This window comes from Acinonyx jubatus, chromosome A1 (assembly GCF_027475565.1).
Source record: "Acinonyx jubatus isolate Ajub_Pintada_27869175 chromosome A1, VMU_Ajub_asm_v1.0, whole genome shotgun sequence".
Lineage (NCBI taxonomy): Eukaryota > Metazoa > Chordata > Mammalia > Carnivora > Felidae > Acinonyx > Acinonyx jubatus.
In genome coordinates, this window is record NC_069380.1 from 207,429,665 (window position 1) to 207,450,416 (window position 20,752).

The 20,752-nt window shown below is 39.4% G+C and overlaps 1 protein-coding gene across 5 annotated transcripts in view; it reads left to right on the forward strand.

Annotated features, from left to right (window-relative positions):
* The window catches only part of RANBP3L (RAN binding protein 3 like), a 281,333-nt gene that overhangs the window by 218,499 nt on the left and 42,082 nt on the right, over nucleotides 1-20,752 (forward strand). For 2 of the 5 annotated variants that reach the window (XM_015077932.3, XM_053201425.1), the window contains exon 1: nucleotides 16,571-18,273. The exons of 1 other annotated variant lie outside the window; for it this stretch is intronic. In XM_015077932.3, the coding sequence (XP_014933418.3) occupies nucleotides 18,183-18,273 (91 nt within the window). In that variant the 5' untranslated portion in view covers nucleotides 16,571-18,182. Of the gene's footprint in view, nucleotides 1-16,559; nucleotides 18,274-20,752 lie in introns of those variants that run through there. 2 more of the 5 variants (XM_053201422.1, XM_053201427.1) reach the window with 2 other exon arrangements.

The following is a 20,752-nucleotide window of genomic DNA, read 5'->3' on the forward strand; positions in this document are numbered from 1 at the left end:
AATGTGGAAATGTAAATCTGGTCCTGTTACCCCACCTCGGCCAGAAGTGTAATTCAGTTTCCAGCATATTTATTTGGAGAAGAATATACTTCTTCATAGGTACTATTCACTATTAGGAAAGAAGGGGGGGGGGGAAGGAAAGAAGGAAGGAAGGAAGGAAAGAAAGAAAGAAAAAGAAAGAAATAAAGAAAGGAAAACTTGGTTTTAAATAAATCTTATAGAAAGAGATTATTGGGGGGCCCCTGGGTGGCTCAGTCAGTTAAGCATCTGACTTTAGCTCAGGTTGTGCTCTCATGGTTCGTGGGCCCGAGCCCTGTGTCAGGCTCTGTGCTGACAGCTCAGAGCCTAGACCTGGCTTCCCATTCTGTGTGTGTGTCTCTCTCTGCCCCTCCCCTGCTCATGCTCTGTCTCTGTCTCAAAAATAAATAAACATTAACAAAAAGAGAGAGAGATTGTTGGGAGGTAGCAACAATCTTCAGCAAGAATGTAGAGTTCTTGATGAAGCTAATTTTTTTCATTTAAATGTCAGTTCCTTACGCTAAGGTATATATTTGCTACTTTTGTGTGTTAAAAAGACTTTCATCTGGTTTTGTTTTTTACTTTGTAAAATTAAAACTTGCTTATCTTCCAACTAAAAAACATACTGGCTTATCAAATTCTAAAGTCTGGAAAGGAGTGGTAAATTTTGGGACTAAAAACAGGTGAGCTTCAGATGGCTGGGAAATAATTGATTTTTTAAAACTGTTATTTATTTTGCACGGACACAGGCAAGCAGGGGAGGGGCAGAGAGCAAGGAAGAGAGAGAATCCCAAGCAGGCTCCACAGTGTTGCACTGTTAGCACAAAGCCCAACAAGATCCTGGCTTGATCTCAAGAACCATGAGATCATGACCTGAGCAGAAATCAAGAGTCAGATGCTTAACCAACTGAGCCACCCAGGTGCCCCTTGATTTCTAAGGTGTCAAATAAAAAACTGTGAGCTCTTTGAATGTTGAGAGTGTATCTTCATTAAACATTTTGTTTCCAGTATCCAGAACATAGCTGCTGCTCAGTATATGCTTATTGAATGAATGAATGAATGAATGAATGAATGAATTTGATGTCTAACCACATAGTACCTAAGGACTGCTGGTCTGGCTGGCCCAGGAATTTTCCAGTGTAGCCCTCTTCTTAATTGATCTGGTTCATTAAAGTGGAAACAGTGAGACTAATTGGCTTTGACACAGGCTAATTTCCCCAAGTCAGTGATGTGGCTGTCACACACACTGTAAATAAGCTGATACGCAAGGCACCTGAGGCACGGGACCTAATCAGTTGGCAGGATCTTGGACCATGACAACCTAGACAGGGATAGAAGAAACAGTATAGCATTAACTGGTGAATCTGCCAAGATTTGGGAACAAAGACACAAAGAACTGACTGGGAAGATACCTGCCCTATGGAATATAGTCCTGGCTGCTCTCTAGAATCACTTGAGTTGTGTTTTTTTTTTCTTTTTAATATTTATTTATTTATTGGGAGAGTGCAAGCGGAGGAGGGACAGGGGGGTGCAGAGGATCTGAAGTGGGCTGTCTGCTGACAGGCCGACAGCAGCGACCCCGATATGGGGCTAGAACTCACAAACCTCAAGATCATGACTTGAGCCGAAGTCGGATGCTCCACCAACTGAGCCACCCAGGTGCTCCTTTGAGTTGTTTTTATAATATACAGATACTAAACCCTATACCCAGAAATTCAGCCTCAATGACTCTGAAGTGGGGAAGGAAATTTGAATATTTGTAAAGCTCTTCAGGAATTTCATCATATAGCTAGGGTTACAAATTCCTGTGTCAAGCCAAGAAATTAATAATCCCCATCTTTTTACCTTTGTTAGTCTCTCCCATTCAAAAGGTGTCCTATTCTCCAGCAAGATGCTACCAGTAAGAGTTATGCATTAGAAAAATGCCAAGTCAGATGTTAGCAGATGTGAAACTCCCTTTATTTTGGTATTGGTGCCCATTTTCCTTTTCCAAGCCTGTATTTCTGTTCTGCAGGAGGAGAATATAATTCAGTGTAATTAGGTAAGCATCTGTCTAGTTTAGTATATCTGTAATCATATTCAGGTCAAACCATTTCAATCACTATCCAGTTCAAAATCCTTTCTCCAAACTGCCTTTACTCCCTACTCTTACTGAATTTCCAGGGAAGAAATCTCATGCTTGACTTTTTTGAAAGCAGCAGGGAGATGAAGTCAGGGTGAGTGAGCTGACTGGTAACAGACCGGTGGGGCAGACAACTGAAGAGCTCATTCCAACTGCCAATGTCATCACCCCATCTGGTTGTGGGCATCTTCTTGATGGCTCCGCAATCCCTGAATTTTCCTAGCTTTATCCCCAGATTCACTTCTGCTTTATCCCCAGAGTGCTGGTCTACACTGAATCTCTGCTTGTGGGGTTCCTTCATGACTACCCAACCTTTTTTTTTTTTTAATGTTTATTTACTTTTGAGATGGAGGGAGACAGTGTGTGAGTGGGGATGGGCAGAAAGAGAGGGAGACACAGAATCTGAAGCAGGCCCCAGGCTCCAAGCTGTCAGCACAGGGCCCGATGCAGGGCTTGAATTCATGAACGGTGAGATCATGACCTGAGCCAAAGTTGGATGCCCAACGAACTGAGCCACCCAGGCACCCCAACTACCCAACCTTTTTAAGGCTCGAGGCAAATGGAGGTCCACATATCTTAAGTCTATATATTTAAAAGTTATAAATCAGATCAATAAATTGCTAAATGAAATACGTTCTATCCTCCTAACTTGAAATATATACTTTGTAAGGACACATCAGAAAAATATATATAAAGCTGAGAGTTAGCAAAATATCACTTGACTACAACTGAGTTTAATTTGTATTGCACACGCCAGAGCGTTCTCTTGATGGGATGGCAATGTTTGGATGAGTAATAGTTCAGAAATTAGTATATATTGGTTTCCTGGAATCCAAATTTTTGGCCATCATTTCAAGTAAAGTCACTAATTATGGTGATATAATCAAAATTTTCACATATAACTTGTTTTCTTGTGTTCACTAATGAACACATGGATTAAAAAGTAAAATGTAACCATATCCAAACTATAAAATTTGGGTAAGGTTTTAAGAAAATTTAAAGTAAGTGTAAACAAATAAAATTGTTTTGCCTAGATTGTTAAGTAAGTAAGATTTCTTCTAAAATATTTAAAATCATTGGGACGCCTGGTGGCTCAGGGGATTAGGCATCCAACTCTTGGTTTCGGCTCAGGTCATGATCTCGCGGTTTGTGTGTTTGAGCCCCACATAGGCTCCATGCTGACAGTGCAGAGCCTGCTTGGGATTCCCTCCCTCCCTCTCTCTCTGCCCCTCCCCCGCTCACTCTCTCTGTCTCTCTTGCAAAAATAAGTCAACTTAAACAATTTTTTTAATATTTAAAATTATCTATTAAGATTAAAAGGCAAACTACACAGTACAATGAATATCAATTCATTTTTTTCACAAAATTTTATATCAAAGTGATTCATCGACACTATAAATTTCAAAATTTTAATTCTTAGTAAATATTTTTATAGAAACAGAACTATTTGTAATTCTAGCATTGAATGCCCATGAAATTGCCAATATAAAGGAAAGTGATTGCGCTTCATGCCTGTTACACTAGACCTACACTATACATGCACGTAAGGATAATATGAATAATACTGTAGCTAATTCTCAGATACCAGGTTAACTGTTGAAAATCGTGAGCACTGGGTAGTGTATGGAAACCAATTTGACAATAATTATATAAAAAATAATAATAAAAATAAAATAAATAAAAATGGGATGCTTAAAAATAAATAAATAAGCCAGTTATATCTCTTTGGTTTTTCTGGGTAATTGTGACTTAATTGAATGTAGTATTTTCAGGAAACGTGATCCATTAACTGTATATGCTTATATATATACACATATATATATATATGTATATATATATATGTATGTATTTATTTTATTTTCCATTAAAAAAAAAAAGAAAATAGTGGGCAAATTCATGAGCACCTCTGCAAGTACAAAAAATAAAATAAAGAGAACAAAGAAAACGGACAGTTGGCACCATAAGGGAATTGCTATTTCATTATAAAAGACACTTCTGAATTCACACTATTTGAGAGGAAGGATTTACAAGTTAATTAATTTGGTTTTTTCCTCCCCAAAGTGTTGTCACCAAATGCATGGCTGAAATCCTCCCCATGCTCCCAAGCAGCATTGACACAAGCGCAGTCCACAAAACTCTGGGCTTTGGACACAATTGCCTTTTGTTTAGAGGATCTAATGGAGTGGAGAAGCTTTCCCTGGGGTCTGAATAGTATCAGTTGGAGAGCAAATATTTAGGGTTTTACGTTGGTCTGTGCCGCCTCTGACCTTGGGTCCTAAGTGGCAGCATGAATTCTTCAGCAAACGCACTTGTTGGTGATCAGCAGAGCCCTGTAAAGATGGGGTCCAGGACAGGGGTCCCTCTTGCCGAGACTAAGCATGGTCCTGGAACCTTTGCTTCCTGTGTGTCTGGGCAAAGAGGATTTGCGGAGCCAGCTGACCTGTGCTTCCAACCATCTTATTGGACCTCTGGGGCCCTGGGAAGCTTAGACTCCTTATTAGAACCGTCTTGGCTCTGTGGAACACTGGGGGGTAATTTGTGTTCATTCCTGGCTTGTTCTGCCCTCTTTCTGATCCCACTGCTTGTGTCCAAAGCCCGCTGGTGTCTTCTGCCCGTGCCCTGGCAGCTCTGGACGTGCCCACGGGTTCTGCTGGTACCAGTCTCTATGTGCAGATGTATCCCTGAACTTCACAGGCTATTCTCTGGGGATCCTCTTTATAGGAAACCATGGCAAGTGCTCCCCTTTCTCAAGAGTGTGAGGATGTGGAAAGAACAAGGCTTCCAACTCTAACACTCCAAGATCTCTTTAAGAAGTCTACCCAGTCTTTCTCTTGTATCACTCTGCGCAACACCCTCTAGCGGCGGAGTGAGGCATCTAGTTCACTTCTGAGTCACTCCATTGTTTTTGTCTCACGCCTGACTGGTCCTCACTGAGCCTACACATCTGTCCTTATGTCTGGTCTCTGACCCAGGAAGGAGTTCATAGCAAGGGGAAGAAAGTAAGAGGTGTAGATTGCCATTTTGAAATCATCCCAGGACTGTTCACCAGCTGGCTGTGGTGAACTAGGCTTTATGCCACATTGCAGGTTGGAGGACATCACTTTTTTCATGACTTTAATGACTTCTTTTTGCCCGCGGGTATAACATCAGGTTGACTCCAGGCTGTGAACCTGGAGTTCACAAAGACTTTCAGAAATCTCTGCCGTGTACTGCTAGACAATTCAGGTATCTTAATTTTCTGTCAGTCTTAGTGTCTTTAAACTACAAAATGCTTGCCTCCTTTTAAACTCAAAATGAAGTTTATAAAGTTTGTTTCAAATGAGCTTCAAAGAGGGAAAACCAAGTATTTTTATAAAATAATTTTTAGACAGCTCCCACTTACATACTTAACTCTATTTCATAATACTAATTCCCTTAAATGAAATATTATTTCTTATACCAAGCACAGCTGGCCCTCTGAAATGCATTGTAGATAATTCCACTTGGTATCTGCTATGTAATTTACTGGGTCTGCCAAATGCTGACAAAATAAATCATGTTAGCTGACTCCCAGTGGGGTGCTCTTCTTCAGTTCAGACTGGGCAGCTATCTCCATCTTACCATCATATCTAGTTAACATCTTCTGTGCTTTGTGCATTTGTAAACAGTATTTTATTTAGAACTTTATAAATCATAAGAATGATGTAATTTTAAACATCGCAGTTCACAACCATAATAACAGAGTCAGGAAAAAGAGAAAGAAAAATATCTGTTTTTGTTTGTTTGTTGGCTTGTTGGTTTGCTTATTGGTTTGTGTTTTGGGGGTTTTTTGAGGGCGAGAGTGGAGAAGGTTTCTAATGAAGCTCTCGCATGCATCTGGAAAATTCTTACAGCTGAAAGGTTGGCTGTTTCTCAGCCATGGAGCTGAAAAAGGTTTCCTTGCACTGAGAGAAAATGGCAATGTGAGGAAAGTCAAGGAAGAATGAAACCCTACTTCTTTTCTGTTTGATGTTATGCAGGTTTTAAAAACATGTTACAAAGAAAGATCCTGCCAGGAGTGCTGGGATCTTATGTTGATATAAATTTTAGCAATATGGCTCAGATGAGACCTTGAGAGTGATTTCATGAATTCGTTCTTCCAATGAAACTCATTGCCATCTAGGGTGTGCCAGGCTCTGTGCTCCATTCTTGGGACCCAAAGTTGAACTAGACATGTTCCCTGTCCACAGAACATCTTGATGTTCTCTTGTTGAGACCCCTGCATTCCACAGGCCTCAAATTAGGTAACTCAAATTTATCAATTTGTCCAAGAATGGTCATTCTATAGGGAGTTGACTCATCCTAAACAAACCAGAACAGTATGTATATATTCATGGTAAGAAATATATATATTCTAGTCAGTACTTGCCATGTATAAAAAGATGCTGACATCTAAACATCTAATTGGCTTGTGCCCAGCATTGAGCTAGGTACAGTTATCTCATTTAATGCAAACTGCATATTAATCATATAAGATCGGTGTTATTGTACTCATTTTGTATGATGCAGAACTGGAAGCTAGAAGATGGGAAGTTGCTCAAGGTCATACGGTTAGCACAGGGTGAAGCCCAGATTCCAGCAGGCCTGCCTGATTTCAGAGACCTTCCAATGTTATGATCTTGATCTCATTTAATGGTATAAAAGCCTATCTTTGGTTCTTAGGTCAGTAGCACTTTATTCTTTCTATTTATTATGGATGCCAATCACTTAATGAATCTATGTTTCCCAAATAAATATTTAAAAAAAAATTTTTTTAACGTTTATTTATTTTTGAGACAGATAGAGACAGAGCATGAATGGGGGAGGGTCAGAGAGAGAGGGAGACACAGAATCTGAAACAGGCTCCAGACTCTGAGCTGTCAGCACAGAGCCCGACGCAGGGCTCGAACTCACAGGCCGTGAGATCATGACCTGAGCCGAAGTCGGATGCTTAACCAACTGAGCCACCCAGGCACCCCCCAAATAAATATTTTTAAAAATTGGCTGCAATGTTTTCCATTTTGTTTCTTAACCATGAATGGAGAAGAAAGTTTCCCAGTTTGGGGAACCATCTGCTAGGATCTAAACATGACACAAGTTGATTATTTCATCATGGTCTCATTGAGAAAAAAGAAAGAAACCATAACACTTCTCTTTCTTCCCTTCCTCCATCTTTCCCTCTCTTTTTTCTTATCATCTCCTTTCCTTTCTGCCCTTTATTCCTATTTAAAAGTACCATATATTCAGCCCAATTCACTCATATCTTAGTGGGAAGAAACATATGTGTATGGAGAATTATCAGGAAATACGCATTATACAATAAGAGAAATATAGCCAAAATATAGGTCCAGCCCAGAAGAGAGTATGCTTAACTCTATCCTGAAGACGGTGAGGGCCACGGAATCTTTCACCCAGAAGATGCTTGATGTTGATGCTTGAAAAATGAAGAGGCAAGAGGAAGAGCAGCTCAGGGAGAGAGCACAGAGTATGAAAAGCCCTGATGTGTCTTTGTTGGCTACAGATTCCTGTACCAGTGACTACTCAGTGCAATATTAAGAAGAGGAAGGGAGATGCAGAAAGGTGGAGCCGAGCAAATATTGTGTTGATATTGGCAAAGTGTGGTTTCCAAAGACAAGTGTCCTGCTGCTCCGAGCATTGTTAGAGTGGAAGGTGAGGCAGCTGCAGGGGTGGCACCGAGCCAGTCAGTGTTGATGGAATGACTTCTCTCTCTCCTGGAAATTATGATGCTAAATACTTCATTTTTTTTTTAATGTTTATTTTTTTTGACAGAGAGAAAGAGAGAGTGTGTGTGCGTGTGCAACTGGGGAAGGGACAGAGAGAGAGGGAGACAGAGGATCCGAAGGGGGCTCTGTGCTGACAGCAGAGAGCCCAATGTGGGGGCTCCAACTCATGAACCACAAGATCATGACCGGAGCTGAAGTCAGATGCTGAACTGACTGAGCCACCCAGGCGGTTTTTCTCAGTACTTTTCCTGTTTGTTGTAAAAGCCATGTGACATGATACAAATTATTTTCTTGGAAATCTTTAATGCAAGGAGAGTGGGGTCTATGTGATTATTTAGACCAACCCGTAATGACAGGGATGAGGCCCGCCTCTCCTGAAGCACATAGCTGCACAATGTCAGAATTCTGTCAACATCAAGGAGGGAGGAAATTGCTGCTGGGCAGGCATTCAACTATGTCTGCTACAGAGCGAATGAAAAATGAAAAGACAAGGTGATTGACTTTGCAGTTAAGTACAGATACTTAATTGGTACTCCTGTACTAATGAAGAAGGAGCATTGCATATTTTCTCTCTTTGTTAGTACCATCCACATCATTATAGGTCATGTATAATGGTCTGTAGAGAAGTTTTGTTAGTTTTTGTTTTGTTTTGTCACATCTTTATCATTTTCAAAACAGTGCTTTATAAAAGTGCTTTGAAATATCTATCCATCATCTGCAAGGTGCAGGAGATTTTAAATTGGCCTTGATTCATTCGATATCGGAATACGTATAGAAGGCAAGGGATTTGTTTTCTTGTGAAAGTAGTCTTTTCTAAAATCAAAGATGGTAAATGAAAATGTTTCTTCTGGAACAAAAAAATAGAAGCCATCAGAGATCCTGGATGATCTCAGGGAAAGCCGCCTACCTAGTCTGGACCTCTTGATCATCACTGGACTATTATAAAAGAAAAAATTCTATCTTCTTTGAGGTGCTGCATTTTAGAGTCTATTTATTATTATTTAAAAAATTTTTTTAATTTTTTTTTTTTGAGAGACAGAGAGACAGAGCACAAGTGAGGAAGGGGCAGAGAGAGAGTGGGAGACGCGGAATCCAAAGCAGGCTCCAGGTCTGAGCTGTCAGCACAGAGCACGACGTGGGGCTCGAACTCACAAACCATGAGATCATGACCTGAGCCGAAGTCAGAGGTTTAACTGACTGAGCCACCCAGGTGCCTTAGAGGCTAGTTATTACAACAGTCTATCCTAACTAACATACTCGTTACCTTTTTTGAAGAGGGACCAAATCTTCCAGTTTTGTCACAAGAACCTGAAATTTAGAATTTTGTATAAAATCTACAGGTCTCTCTTTTTTATTAAAGGTTGCTTGTTAATTCAATATTATTTGAAGCCCCGTTTAGGGAAAAACCACATGTCCACACATCACCACTGCCTCTTTGGCATGGTTTCTTGCCTCCAACACTTCTTGGCTTTATGACTGGCTGCTTGTGTGTTTTGACTCTACCACAGATGCAACAATATTTGCAGGGAGGCAGAGACGGGGTCCCTGGCCAATATTTGAAAAGAGAGGATGAATGGTAGGTTGTGGACTCTCTATGTCCCTTATTTGGTACTTTATAAAGAAATTAATTTATCAGGTGAAAGTACTACAGAACATCCAGCTCCTCAAATCAAGGATGTAGTGGTAGATGATGGCAAACGGAAGGACAACCTACAGCGGACTGCCAAGGGGATTAGATGGGTTAACATGTGTAAGGACTTAAAACAGTGCTGGAAAACAGTAAACACACACTTAACACTGGGTGTTAGTGTTATGCAACTTGCCCAAGGTCACAGCTAGTCAGCTGAGGAGTATACATGGACCTCCTAAACAGACTTTTCATGTTTCAACTTGTTCAAAATTTTTGTCATTTTGCTCTGTGTTCTCAAAATTTCCGTTACTTTATCTTCTATATGACTAATTCTATCTTTAATCAGTTTCATTATTTAGTTCACTTTTTAATTGAGGTGTGGGGTTTTTTGGGCAATCATATTTTTAATTGCCAATAATTTTTCTAGTGTCCTGGCAACTCAGTTTGTGATGGCAACCTGTTCATATATTATGGACGTAATATCCTTTCTGTTCTAAGGACACTAACAAATTATTTTTTTAAGTTCTCTTTCATTTCCTGCATTATATCTATTTCGTTTTTCCAAGGTCATCTATTCTGTTTGCTCATCTGGTCCTTTTCCTTACTTGTATTGGTTTTCCTCAAATATCTAATGATCTTACATTGGTCATTCACATTTATGAGTGAGGGTTTAGGTTGACTTGTATGGAGACTTAGCATGATTTTCCTCTGTAGGTGTGTGAGTCTTCTTTCCCCAGCAGACTTCTCCTAGGGGTTGTCTGCATGCTTTGTATAAGTGCCCTGGTTGTATTGACAGTCTTTTGGGTTCATGGATATAAAGCAGACAGGCAGCCTGAAGATATCCTCCAATTACCACAAAGCAGGACTTTGGCTATGGAAGGCTTCAGTACATTTCTTTCCAGTCTCTTTCTGGGTGGAAGGGGAAACGGGACGGTCTCAGGTTACTTTCAGCTCTACTTCTCTTTCTGGGCCCTGTTTAAAAGACTTTTCCAAGCAGATAACCTACATTCTTAAATTATCAGGATTTATCCTGTGGATAAACATTACTCTTCCACATGCAGTTTTCTCGTTAATACATGCTCATTGTCCGTGTTACTCATCTTTATTGATGCCAAATTTCTCTTACTATGGTTTATTCCACTCTATTGTTCAGATTCCACCCCCCTCCCTTTTTAAATCTTCTTAGAAGTCCTCATAATTTTTCATCCAACGATGGCATGTACATAAAGGTGACACTTTAATGAGCATCACCTATATTTTTTACTTACCCCTTTGTATGACTTTTCATATTTTCTGAATGGATTTTGAAGTGTGTGCTCAGCTTGTTATTTTAATTAGTCTGTTTTTGTAAGTAAGTTTAAAAGTTCCTTTCTCTATTGTCTTCTTTAAATGTTTTTTAGGATTGATTATCTACATGGGCTTACTTTGGAAAGCTGACAGTGAAGAAGTGTATGTTTGCTGACAGCTGATGTATGTAATATACAAGAAAACATACCAGGAGTTTTATTTAATTGTACCAATAACACTTAAGTCTAGGTAGACTGCAGAGTTCCTGGGAGAGCTTCAAGCTCCCTGAATTGAGAAACAATTTAAAAGATCAGAAGTAGAAGGTTGATTCTTTCTTGATTTACCCAACTGGACCCCTGAGACAATGAGCAGGATCCTGTATTCTGACCCTTCCATCTTCTTCAACCTCAGTCGCTTTGGGTCCTCACTGTGCAACAAAGGAGTGGCTTTGGTGGCCCTGGTTCTGACACAACTGTTCAGGGAGTCCCCACCCTACAGCTCACTAGGTGCTGTTGTTATTTGAAGCTACATATCAATGTCTGAGCTACAAAACCTGATCCTCACATGCCATTCATGAATGCCAGAGAGATAAGGAGTGTGTGTGCGTGTGTGTGTATGTGTGTGTGTGTGTGTGTGTGTGTGTGTGGTTTGGGAGGCAAGAAGTGGTTGTAGTCCAACAGTCAATATTTATTGACTATCATGAGCAGGCCTCTGAAGTCATATATGTGGGAATATAACGAGTTCCTAGATACCTTTTCTCCAATGCCCCGCCAAGGAGCTGAATTTATATTAAAACCTCTCCCTTTCTTGAAAATACAACCTGTTCCGGACTGAATGTTTGTGTCCTCCCCAACCCCAAATTCAGATATTGAAATCGTAACCTCCAATATGATGGTGCTAGGTGGAGCCTCTAGGAGGTGATTCGGTCATGAGGAAGGAGTCCTCCTGAATGGAATTAGTGCCCTCATAAAAGGGACTCCAGAGAGGTCTCTCACCTTCTTCCCACTGTGTGAGGACACAGTGAGAAGTCAGCAGCCTGCAGGCCAGAAGAGTGCCCTCACCAGAACCCCACCATGCTGGCACCCTGATCTTGGACTTCCAGGCTCCAGAACTGTGAGAAATGAATTTCAGTTGTTTATAAGCCATCAGTTTATGATACTTTGTTACAGCAGCCCCATAACACACAACCTAATTGCTTTTTTAATCGAAAGTTTAAAAATAAAATAGTAATAAATTTTTTTAAGTGGTGTAGAAGGGAACATCTGTACGGTTGAGAAGTAGTGAGTAAAATGACCATCTGGTCCTATTTAAAAATGAGTGTGGCATCTTCACGTAAGGCCCAGCCTTACGTGGCTCTCCTCTGCCACAGAGGTCTCTCTGAGCTTAATGATCATGCCCCTTTGTCAATAGCAGATGTTTCCGAGTGTAGCCCAATGTGGGTTTGTTTGTTTGCTTATAAATGGTATTCATGTGCTGCTCCACAAATACAGTATGAATGTTAACATTTCCCATCTTTGTATATGTTTTATAATATAGAGAGTAAAAAGTTAAGTAGGAAAAGAAATGTGGAGAGCTTCTCTCCACGTCCTAATAAATCACATTGCCCATTCCTTGTATTCTTTCAATCAGGTTCATTAAAAGTAACTATATTTAAAATTTTTAATCATGGAAATTAAATATATATATATATGTAGGAATATATAAATGAAGGAATAATATGTCTCATGTGTTCACTTAGTTTTAATAAATATCAATTTATGGCAAGTCTTTCTTATGGGCAGGGGGTGGGGAATTCCAAGAGGCTTTTATTGAGATAAATTGACAAAAACCAAGATTTTATCAGCCATTTTTTTCTGAACCTTATAGACTCAGCAGAGACTCTGGTCCATATATGTGTACACACAACATAATACATCCCAACAAAAACAGAGTCCCACTGGAACACTTGCCAATTAACAGAAAGCCAAATTTCCCTGTCCCCAAATGTTTTTAAAATTTTGAGTCCCCACTGTACACTTTTCAGTGGAACTGATCCCTTATGGCTTAGGACATTGGGATTCTATTCCTATTTTTACTGAACAAAAAATACATTTTTCAAATTTTAGCCTTATTTGAAGAAAGGTAAGTGACTTTGTTTTCTCCAGGCACCTCTCCCCTACAACCACTAGTTAAAATACAGTAGAATTTATGGCAAGTCTTATTTTGTCTATACCCTCCATATCTCCCTCACTCAAATTATTTTGAAGCAGATTCCAGACGTATATTATGGAATATAATGCATTATACTCCATTTAGTTAACATAAAAGAAAATGAGTGAAAGAAGAAATAGAGAGAAGGAAAAAGAAGAATGGAAGGAAGGAACCAACAAACAAACTAATGGAAGAAGGAAGGTATGAAGGAGGTAGGGAGGGAGAAACATAGTTCGGTGATTACTTTATTCCTGTGAATGTAAATTCATATCAAGTAACAAAAGTTTGGTCTGGTGCAAGTTAATTTGCTTTATTTTGGAAATGATCCCAGTTAATGAGTGTTTACCTTCAAAGAGTTCAGTTCTGCTGCAAACCCATTGACCTCATGCCCATGTACTTCAAACATTTTTAGGTGGAATTCAGATTCTGTAGGATCATTTGATCCTACCCAGATGGTGGACATTATGGAACCAGAACCACCGTACTCCAGTTTCCTTGCCACTTAAAACAAACAAAATAAAACTCTGCATTTTTCTGCCCTTTGGTTTTATTTTGTCTTGTTTTCACTTTGGCTATAAAGACAGAAAAAATGTACAGCTACAGAGATTAAATACCAGCACATAGCAATCCATAGGAGAATAATCAGGTAACTTTCCTACAACTTCAGACACAGATAAGCATTTCCTGAGCTCACTAACACGAGACCCCATTCTGAAGACATGGGTTTATTTTGTGCTGAGGCCAAGGCTATTTTGCTGACTGACCTTGGACTCTGCTGACCTCCAGAGGGAGCCCTGTTGCAGCCAGATCTGAGGCTCATCTGTGAAAGGGCCAAAATTAATTTTGCTTCAAATGCCAAGGCAATGTTTATGGAGTGAGGCAATATTTCTGATAACCAAGACCCGAATGTTGATGTTCAATGGATTAAAGATCAATGGTGGCAATTTCAGAGTGTGAGCACCTTGAATAGGTAAGCAGTTTGGTGCTATGCCAGTGTCGCCTCCTCAATTCGTAGAGAGGAGCAAGCATTCAAGCAGAACAACCTCTAATACAACCATTTGCATCTCCCATGTTTTAACAAATAGCAATTATGGGAATCCAGCCAACTGTGTTACCTGAGAAATTCTTTGAGCTAAAAACATACAGTGACTTAGGGTAACACAACTCTAGACAGCCACAAAAGCCTGCCTTGATGAGCTTTATGATAAGCATGTTACATAAGCCATTGTGAGAGCCTGAAACTCTACATTCTTGTCCACAATGTCTTTGATGGAAGGAAGCATGATCTTAAAAAAAAATCTACCATGGAATGTTATAAAGGAGCAGAGGATCTGTTATTTAAAATCAATAGAAATTCTAAAGTCGTAACACTAGTTCATGAGTATTGAACTAAAATGGCCATGTAATAATCCCTGCAGTGCTTTGGGGGTTGTAGTGAGGCTCTGGCCAGGGCTTCATGGTTTTCATGTTTGCATGTTAGGGGTCTTTTATCCTATTCTTTGAGGATAAGAGTGATAAATGTAATACTGCTGCTTTTTACTTATACTTGTCATTCAAAGCACTCTGAACACTTTCAAAGAGTAGATATACACTATCATAAACACTTTTGAAACAAGGCAGGTTATTAATTAAATAACTCACTTGCATACTAATGTCCAAGGCATATGTTCCTGCTTCTTAAATATGGTTCAGCTGAAAAAAGAAAACTCGCCTATAAACTTAGGACCATTCATATTATTTAACCAAGCACTATGCTTTCTGAGCTATAAGTTCTAATCATAAAATATCATTTTTCCCAGTATCCATCCCAAACGCAGTCGTTGAGAAGATCAATTATTTACCTGTAACATGCCATTCAACAGTGGCATCTTTTTGACATCACAGCGAGTTGGTAAGGGAATAAGCTCAAGTTTCATAGAAATTCTAACTCATCTTTAATCAGATTGCAAGTAAAAAATGCCAAATATTATTCACTTGTTTTTTGACCCCACCAGACTTCACTTTCTACACTCTGACTCTTTGCTTTTATTTACAAGCAAAAAGCAAAGTATAATATGCCCATTATGAGCTACTAACTTGGTAGTGTTTCTGAAAAATAAGGCTATGGCTTATTATAACTGATTCTAACTATGGCTGATAGAGCTGATATTATTTTACATATTCCTATTACATATTACTTTCAGCTATCCTGGCTTTTTTCCAGTGGAAATTGGTGAGTCAAAACAGTCTCCTCCCAGAGCAGAAATGTGACTCGATATGCTGTGTAAGAACCCAGGAGTCTCTGTAACTCAAGTAATCAACCACAGGGTCACTGCCCAGGGCTGACTCAATAATGCACAACAGTGGGACATAGAGGAACCAGGCAGTAAGTCTCCCCGGGGATTGTCCCTATTCCCTAATGTTGTGGCACTGGAAACTAAGTTTAAAGCATTCTTGGTTTTGGTGTCATCAGCCCTCAGGAGAGATATAATGAATGAAAGAATGAGCAAAGCAGACTATTTAAGCAGGTTATGCATGTTTACCTGGACAAGAGGACTTTATAAATATTCCATCTAAAAAAAATCATATATTTATATAAAATATAAACCATGTTTAAATATATATATGTATGTATATATATATATATATTTCAGACACCACCCGTACTTCCAACACTGCAGCTGGGAGTCAGGAATCTCTATGACATTCCCAGGGTAATTACAGTGCTCAGCCAGGTTGGAAAATCAAGGGCCTAGATTTTCAGATACACTCCCAAATCCTACTCATATTTTTTGTTTTAAATCTATTTCTTTCTCCTCAGGCTATAGCCAAAGACAAAACAGGAATCTCCTTATTTTCTCAAGTCTTTATATTCACAGAATAAGTATTGAATAACCTCTTGCATTGTTTACCAAACATTTGTTTCATTTGACAAATGAAGACACAAACTCAGAGATGTTAAGTACCTGGTTCAAGGTTACACAGTCCACTAATGGAGCACCAGGGCTAGAAGTTAGCTGTTTTAGCCTCTGTGGTCAGCTGACCATTCCTTTTCCCCCTTCTCCCAGCTTTACATCCAAGCGTAAGAAGAATGGAGGCGTCTAGGGGCTTCCTTGAAAAATCAGACATAAATCAGGGTAAATGTAAGATATTAATCCCCATGCAATATTTTCTCTCAGACAGAATCCTACACAGTGAAAAAGACTTATGAGACATATCAACCAAAGACCATGTGTAGACTTTTGGGTCCAGTTTGAACAAAATGTAAAAATGTTTTGAAATTATTGATAATGATTAAATCCAAGTGATGGGCACATAGGGCTTATTATGCTATTCTTTCTACCTATATATATATATATATATATATATATATATACACACACACACACACATATATATACAAATATATACACATATATATACACATATGTATATACACACACATATATATATATTTAAATGTCTCACTATAAAACTTTTTTTTAAAAGAATCCATTTCTCTCAAGGGCTGACTTACAGTTTTATGGGTTATTTGACTTACCTATATAATAATATGCTTATCAGTGAGGTCCGCAACTTGATAGAATGTTGATACTTTATGTCACTCTGGAAGAAAATGCTTCAGCCTTCTGCCATGACTGCTGTGAAGCAGGAGATAAATGCCAACCGTTAAAGCAGAAACTATGTTTCTCTAACAATTGGAATCTCTTTCAAAGTAGCTAAATACTTCTATAACCTGTTGTACTGTGAGGGGCCCAAAACAGGTAGACTATTAAAATAATAAAGGTGGTTTAATAAGTCATGGCAGTTATGAAAGAACAATCACACATATCACAAGGGTTTTTATAAGTCAGAGTATGTTTGGGGAATTGTTCATCGCCTCAAAGTGGAAGGAGAACACCCATCCAGATCCGGCAAAGAGGTAACCTTCTAGTTAGGCTTTCAAGCTTAGCACCAATTTCCAAGTGCGCCCAGGAAGCTGTGGAGCTCAGACTTTGAGGCTAAGCACTCTGCCTTTCTCCTTCATCCTGGCCCACCACCTCCGTTCAGAATCTACAAAGAGCTGTGGAATCTTGAAGGGCAGCATCCAGTAACGTTCATCACAATTTCAGGGGTAACAGCTTCTGAGTTAAATGAAAGGTGTTTAGGGTTTGTTTTTAAACAGTAATTAACTATGCTATTATTTCAATGAATATTTCAATGAAATATGCTATTTCAACACAAGAAACCACTGGAAATCTCTTTGTTTTGTGACCTAGAAGTAGACATGGAGAGTCTAAAGGGAATCAGAGGTAGATTTCTGGGAAGATAATGTTTTATGTGTTTATTTGTCTTCCAGAACTCCAAATAGTTGCGTTGGCAGGCAGGCTGCTCTATAACTGCCCCCTTCTGAAGACTCAGAGGTGTTTACAGAAACTGAAAGTCCCAGCAGTATATTTCCATGAGCTCATTACCAGTTCCGCTTACACCCTTCAGATGTTGCATGTGCAAATGAACATCCATGCAGTATAAACCCCTGCCTCGAGCTTTTGTTCTAATTACAAAGTAGCACAAGTCAGAAACGTGGTGACTATAACATCAGGGCATCTTTTTAGAATCCCTGCTTTGGTCACTATTATTCAAAGCAACTCCAATGCCATTTCTTGCCTGCCTCTTTATGCTAATCAGCCTAGCTCCCTCGGCCCCTCCTCCTTCAGCTTCCTTTAAGAACTGTTCACTTTCAGCTGTCACAGAGGGTAACTCAGACCAGGCTTGGAAATCACTGGATTTAACTCAGCAGCACTTTTTAAATTTTGTGTATCTTATTCTAGCAGTCCTCTTGAAATACTAGAGGCATTAGGTTTCGTGTCAGCAGATGGGTCAAAACATTGCCAAAACTGTAATTGGTTAGAAATAGTTACTTTGTAGGATTTTACACTGTAGAGGGGAAAGCTTCAAAGTACTTTGAAATGAAAGACAAATTAAGCTGTGCTTTTATCCAAATGAATTGGCATCTTTGTATGTAGGGGAAGTTATATTGGTCAATATTTATTTCAAGAATCATGACTAGAAAGCACTTGGAAGTTTATTAGAGAAGTAAATGTTTTACACTCAAGGACAGGATCTGCATGTACCTCTGTGGCTCTGGGTGTCTGGTGAAGACCATTTTAGGTGACTAACCAGGGGAAGGAAATGTCCTAGTGATACTGGAACCACAGCCTGTATTGCCAGCACCATGTCTACTGCACAGAGAAAAGACAGCAGGCACCTGTTTAACAGTTTTTATACCTGTAAACTGAAGCTTCCAGAAGACCAGCGACAGCAAGGTGAGTCAGCCAGGCTAACGCGTTCTGTGACCTGGCCATTTGCATTCCAGGAGCAATGGTAGGCTGGGGAAGTGCCTGGGAAATCTCTGGTTGGAAGATGCTTTATAATCTTTGATTTTTTTTTTTAACTCTGAGAATAGACATAATAGTAATGCATAAGGGTGAGTTAACTTGGGTTCACTCCTGGTTTTTAAAGGACTATGGGAGACTATCAAGAATGCTATTCCTTGGGCTTGTCCTTCGGAGGCTTATGTGCTGAGACTTCCAGCCACTGTTGTTTTTCTAGAGCATGCTATATTTGTGTAATTCAAAACACCCATCCAGGGAAGGCTAAATCAGCTACAAGGGGAATTTGCTGAGATTAGCTTTATGTTACACTGGAACTATCTTCCCTGTCCTGCCACTAATGGCACACTTTTGGATTTAAAGTTGAAGCCTAATTTTGCCTGGATCTCTGACTCACTCATTTGTGGGAAAAATAAATATATTCTTAGCTCTTTCCCTGTTACGATGTAGGAACAGCTGGAGAAAGACAGTGAAAAGTGTCACATTTCACATGATGGGCACTCATTCAGACTAAGCTATCTACCTGGCAGCCATTTTCACCATCAGTCTTTCTTAAAATTTCAAATCCACTACCCAGCCAGCTGCATCAATTAGTGGCAGATGGCTGACATGAATAGACAAGATGATCTTTCCAACCCATTCTGGCACGGACAGCAAAGGACACTTGAAAAAAAGGCAGGGTGCTGTCACAGATGACATCATCACTCCCCAGAGGTTAAGGATTGGCCCCGGACATTTCTAACTTGCCCTTAATAACCACTGATGGATCTGTCTATGTAGGGATCTAGGCTGCAAGCTCTTTATTTACTTTTCCACAGACACGGTTTTAGATTTTAGTGGCGTGGACAGAGCTGGCTAACGGGCTGAAACCTCCCATTTCCAAGGTGGCACCTGTGTGCTAACGTTTGCATGAAGGTGTCAGGCCACTTTCTTGCATTAGTTCCTGGACTTCACGCTGTACAAGGCTTACTATAGTGGGGGTAGAAAATACTTTATAATAAATGGAAACAGCAAAAACTTTTGAGACCGTTCGGTATCATCAGGGCTGAAATAAGTCATTTTAAACTAACTGCTTTAGCATGTAAAGTCCTGGAATGTGCCAGAGTTTAATCATAGCACTATAAAAGTTGTGCTCTTCTGTTAGTAAACCCTAGTCCATCATAGGTTTTTGTTGGCTGTTCATTTTGTTTGAAATGTTTAAAGCTACTTCCCCACTCCAATTGCTAATGTAATATTTATTATATAAGATTTGCCAGGGGGAGCATAGAGGAGATGGTTAAAAATCACCATCCAGAGAGTGTTGTTCTTAACCCTTTAGTGCATAGTCTTCCAGCCTTTTCTTCTGTGCCCATGTACAACGTACTTTTTTGCTTGATTTTTAAACAAAATAGAGTTATTTTATATATAACATTGTATGAACTGCTTTTTAATTTAATATTTGATTATGAACAAATTTCCATGTCATCATTCATGCGCACATATTCTTCTACAACCTTATTTTAGCTATTTATTTATCCATTCATTCATTCATTCGTTCATTCATTTAAATTTATTTTTGAGAAAGAGAGAGAGCATGAGTGCATAAGCAGAGAAGGGGCAAAGAGAGAGGGAGAGAGAGAATCCCAAGAAGGCTCCACATTCAGCATGGAGACCGACACTGGGCTCGATCCCATGACCCTGAAATCATGACCTGAGCCCAAATCAAGAGTCCAGTGCTCAACCGAGTCACCCAGGTGCCCCTCTGCAGCCTTGTTTTTAGCAGTTGTATGCTCTTCCTTAAATGGATGCAGTAAAATTCCTTTAGGCAATTCTCTATGATTAGACATGTGTTTTATTTCTATTTTTTCCCTTTTACAAACAACATTGTGTTTAACCTAAGCAAATGGATAAATCATTGCAGAGGTAAGATTATTTTCTTGGGATACATTCTTAGTGGTGGAATTGCGAGGTCAAAGGATATATATGTTTTTTAAGATGTTTGTTGTGGGGTTTTTTTGTTGGTGGTGGTTTGTTTGCTTATTTTTTGACAGTTGGCCCTCCAATCATTAGTATAGGGGTATATTCTCAGTAATATTGGGTATTATTTTTATTTTTCCCCAATTTTCAAAGTGGAAAATACTATGCTGCTGTGGTTTTAATTTAAGGCAGGCTGTCTTAATGTTCTTCCTTTAGTGGCCATACCCAGAGGAGACTGGAAAAATCATTATGATGACATACTTCCCAAAATACCAAGAAGACTAGAAGTCTAGTCTTTTTTTCTCAGACTGAAGCTTTTGCCTAGAATATTTTGAAAGCAACCATATTCGTCCACAACTGAGTCTCAAAATATCAGTCCCCAGAAACCACAATCCATACGGTTATAAAGCATGTGAATGCAATTGAGAACAGCGTTCAACAGCATTGACTGCTACGA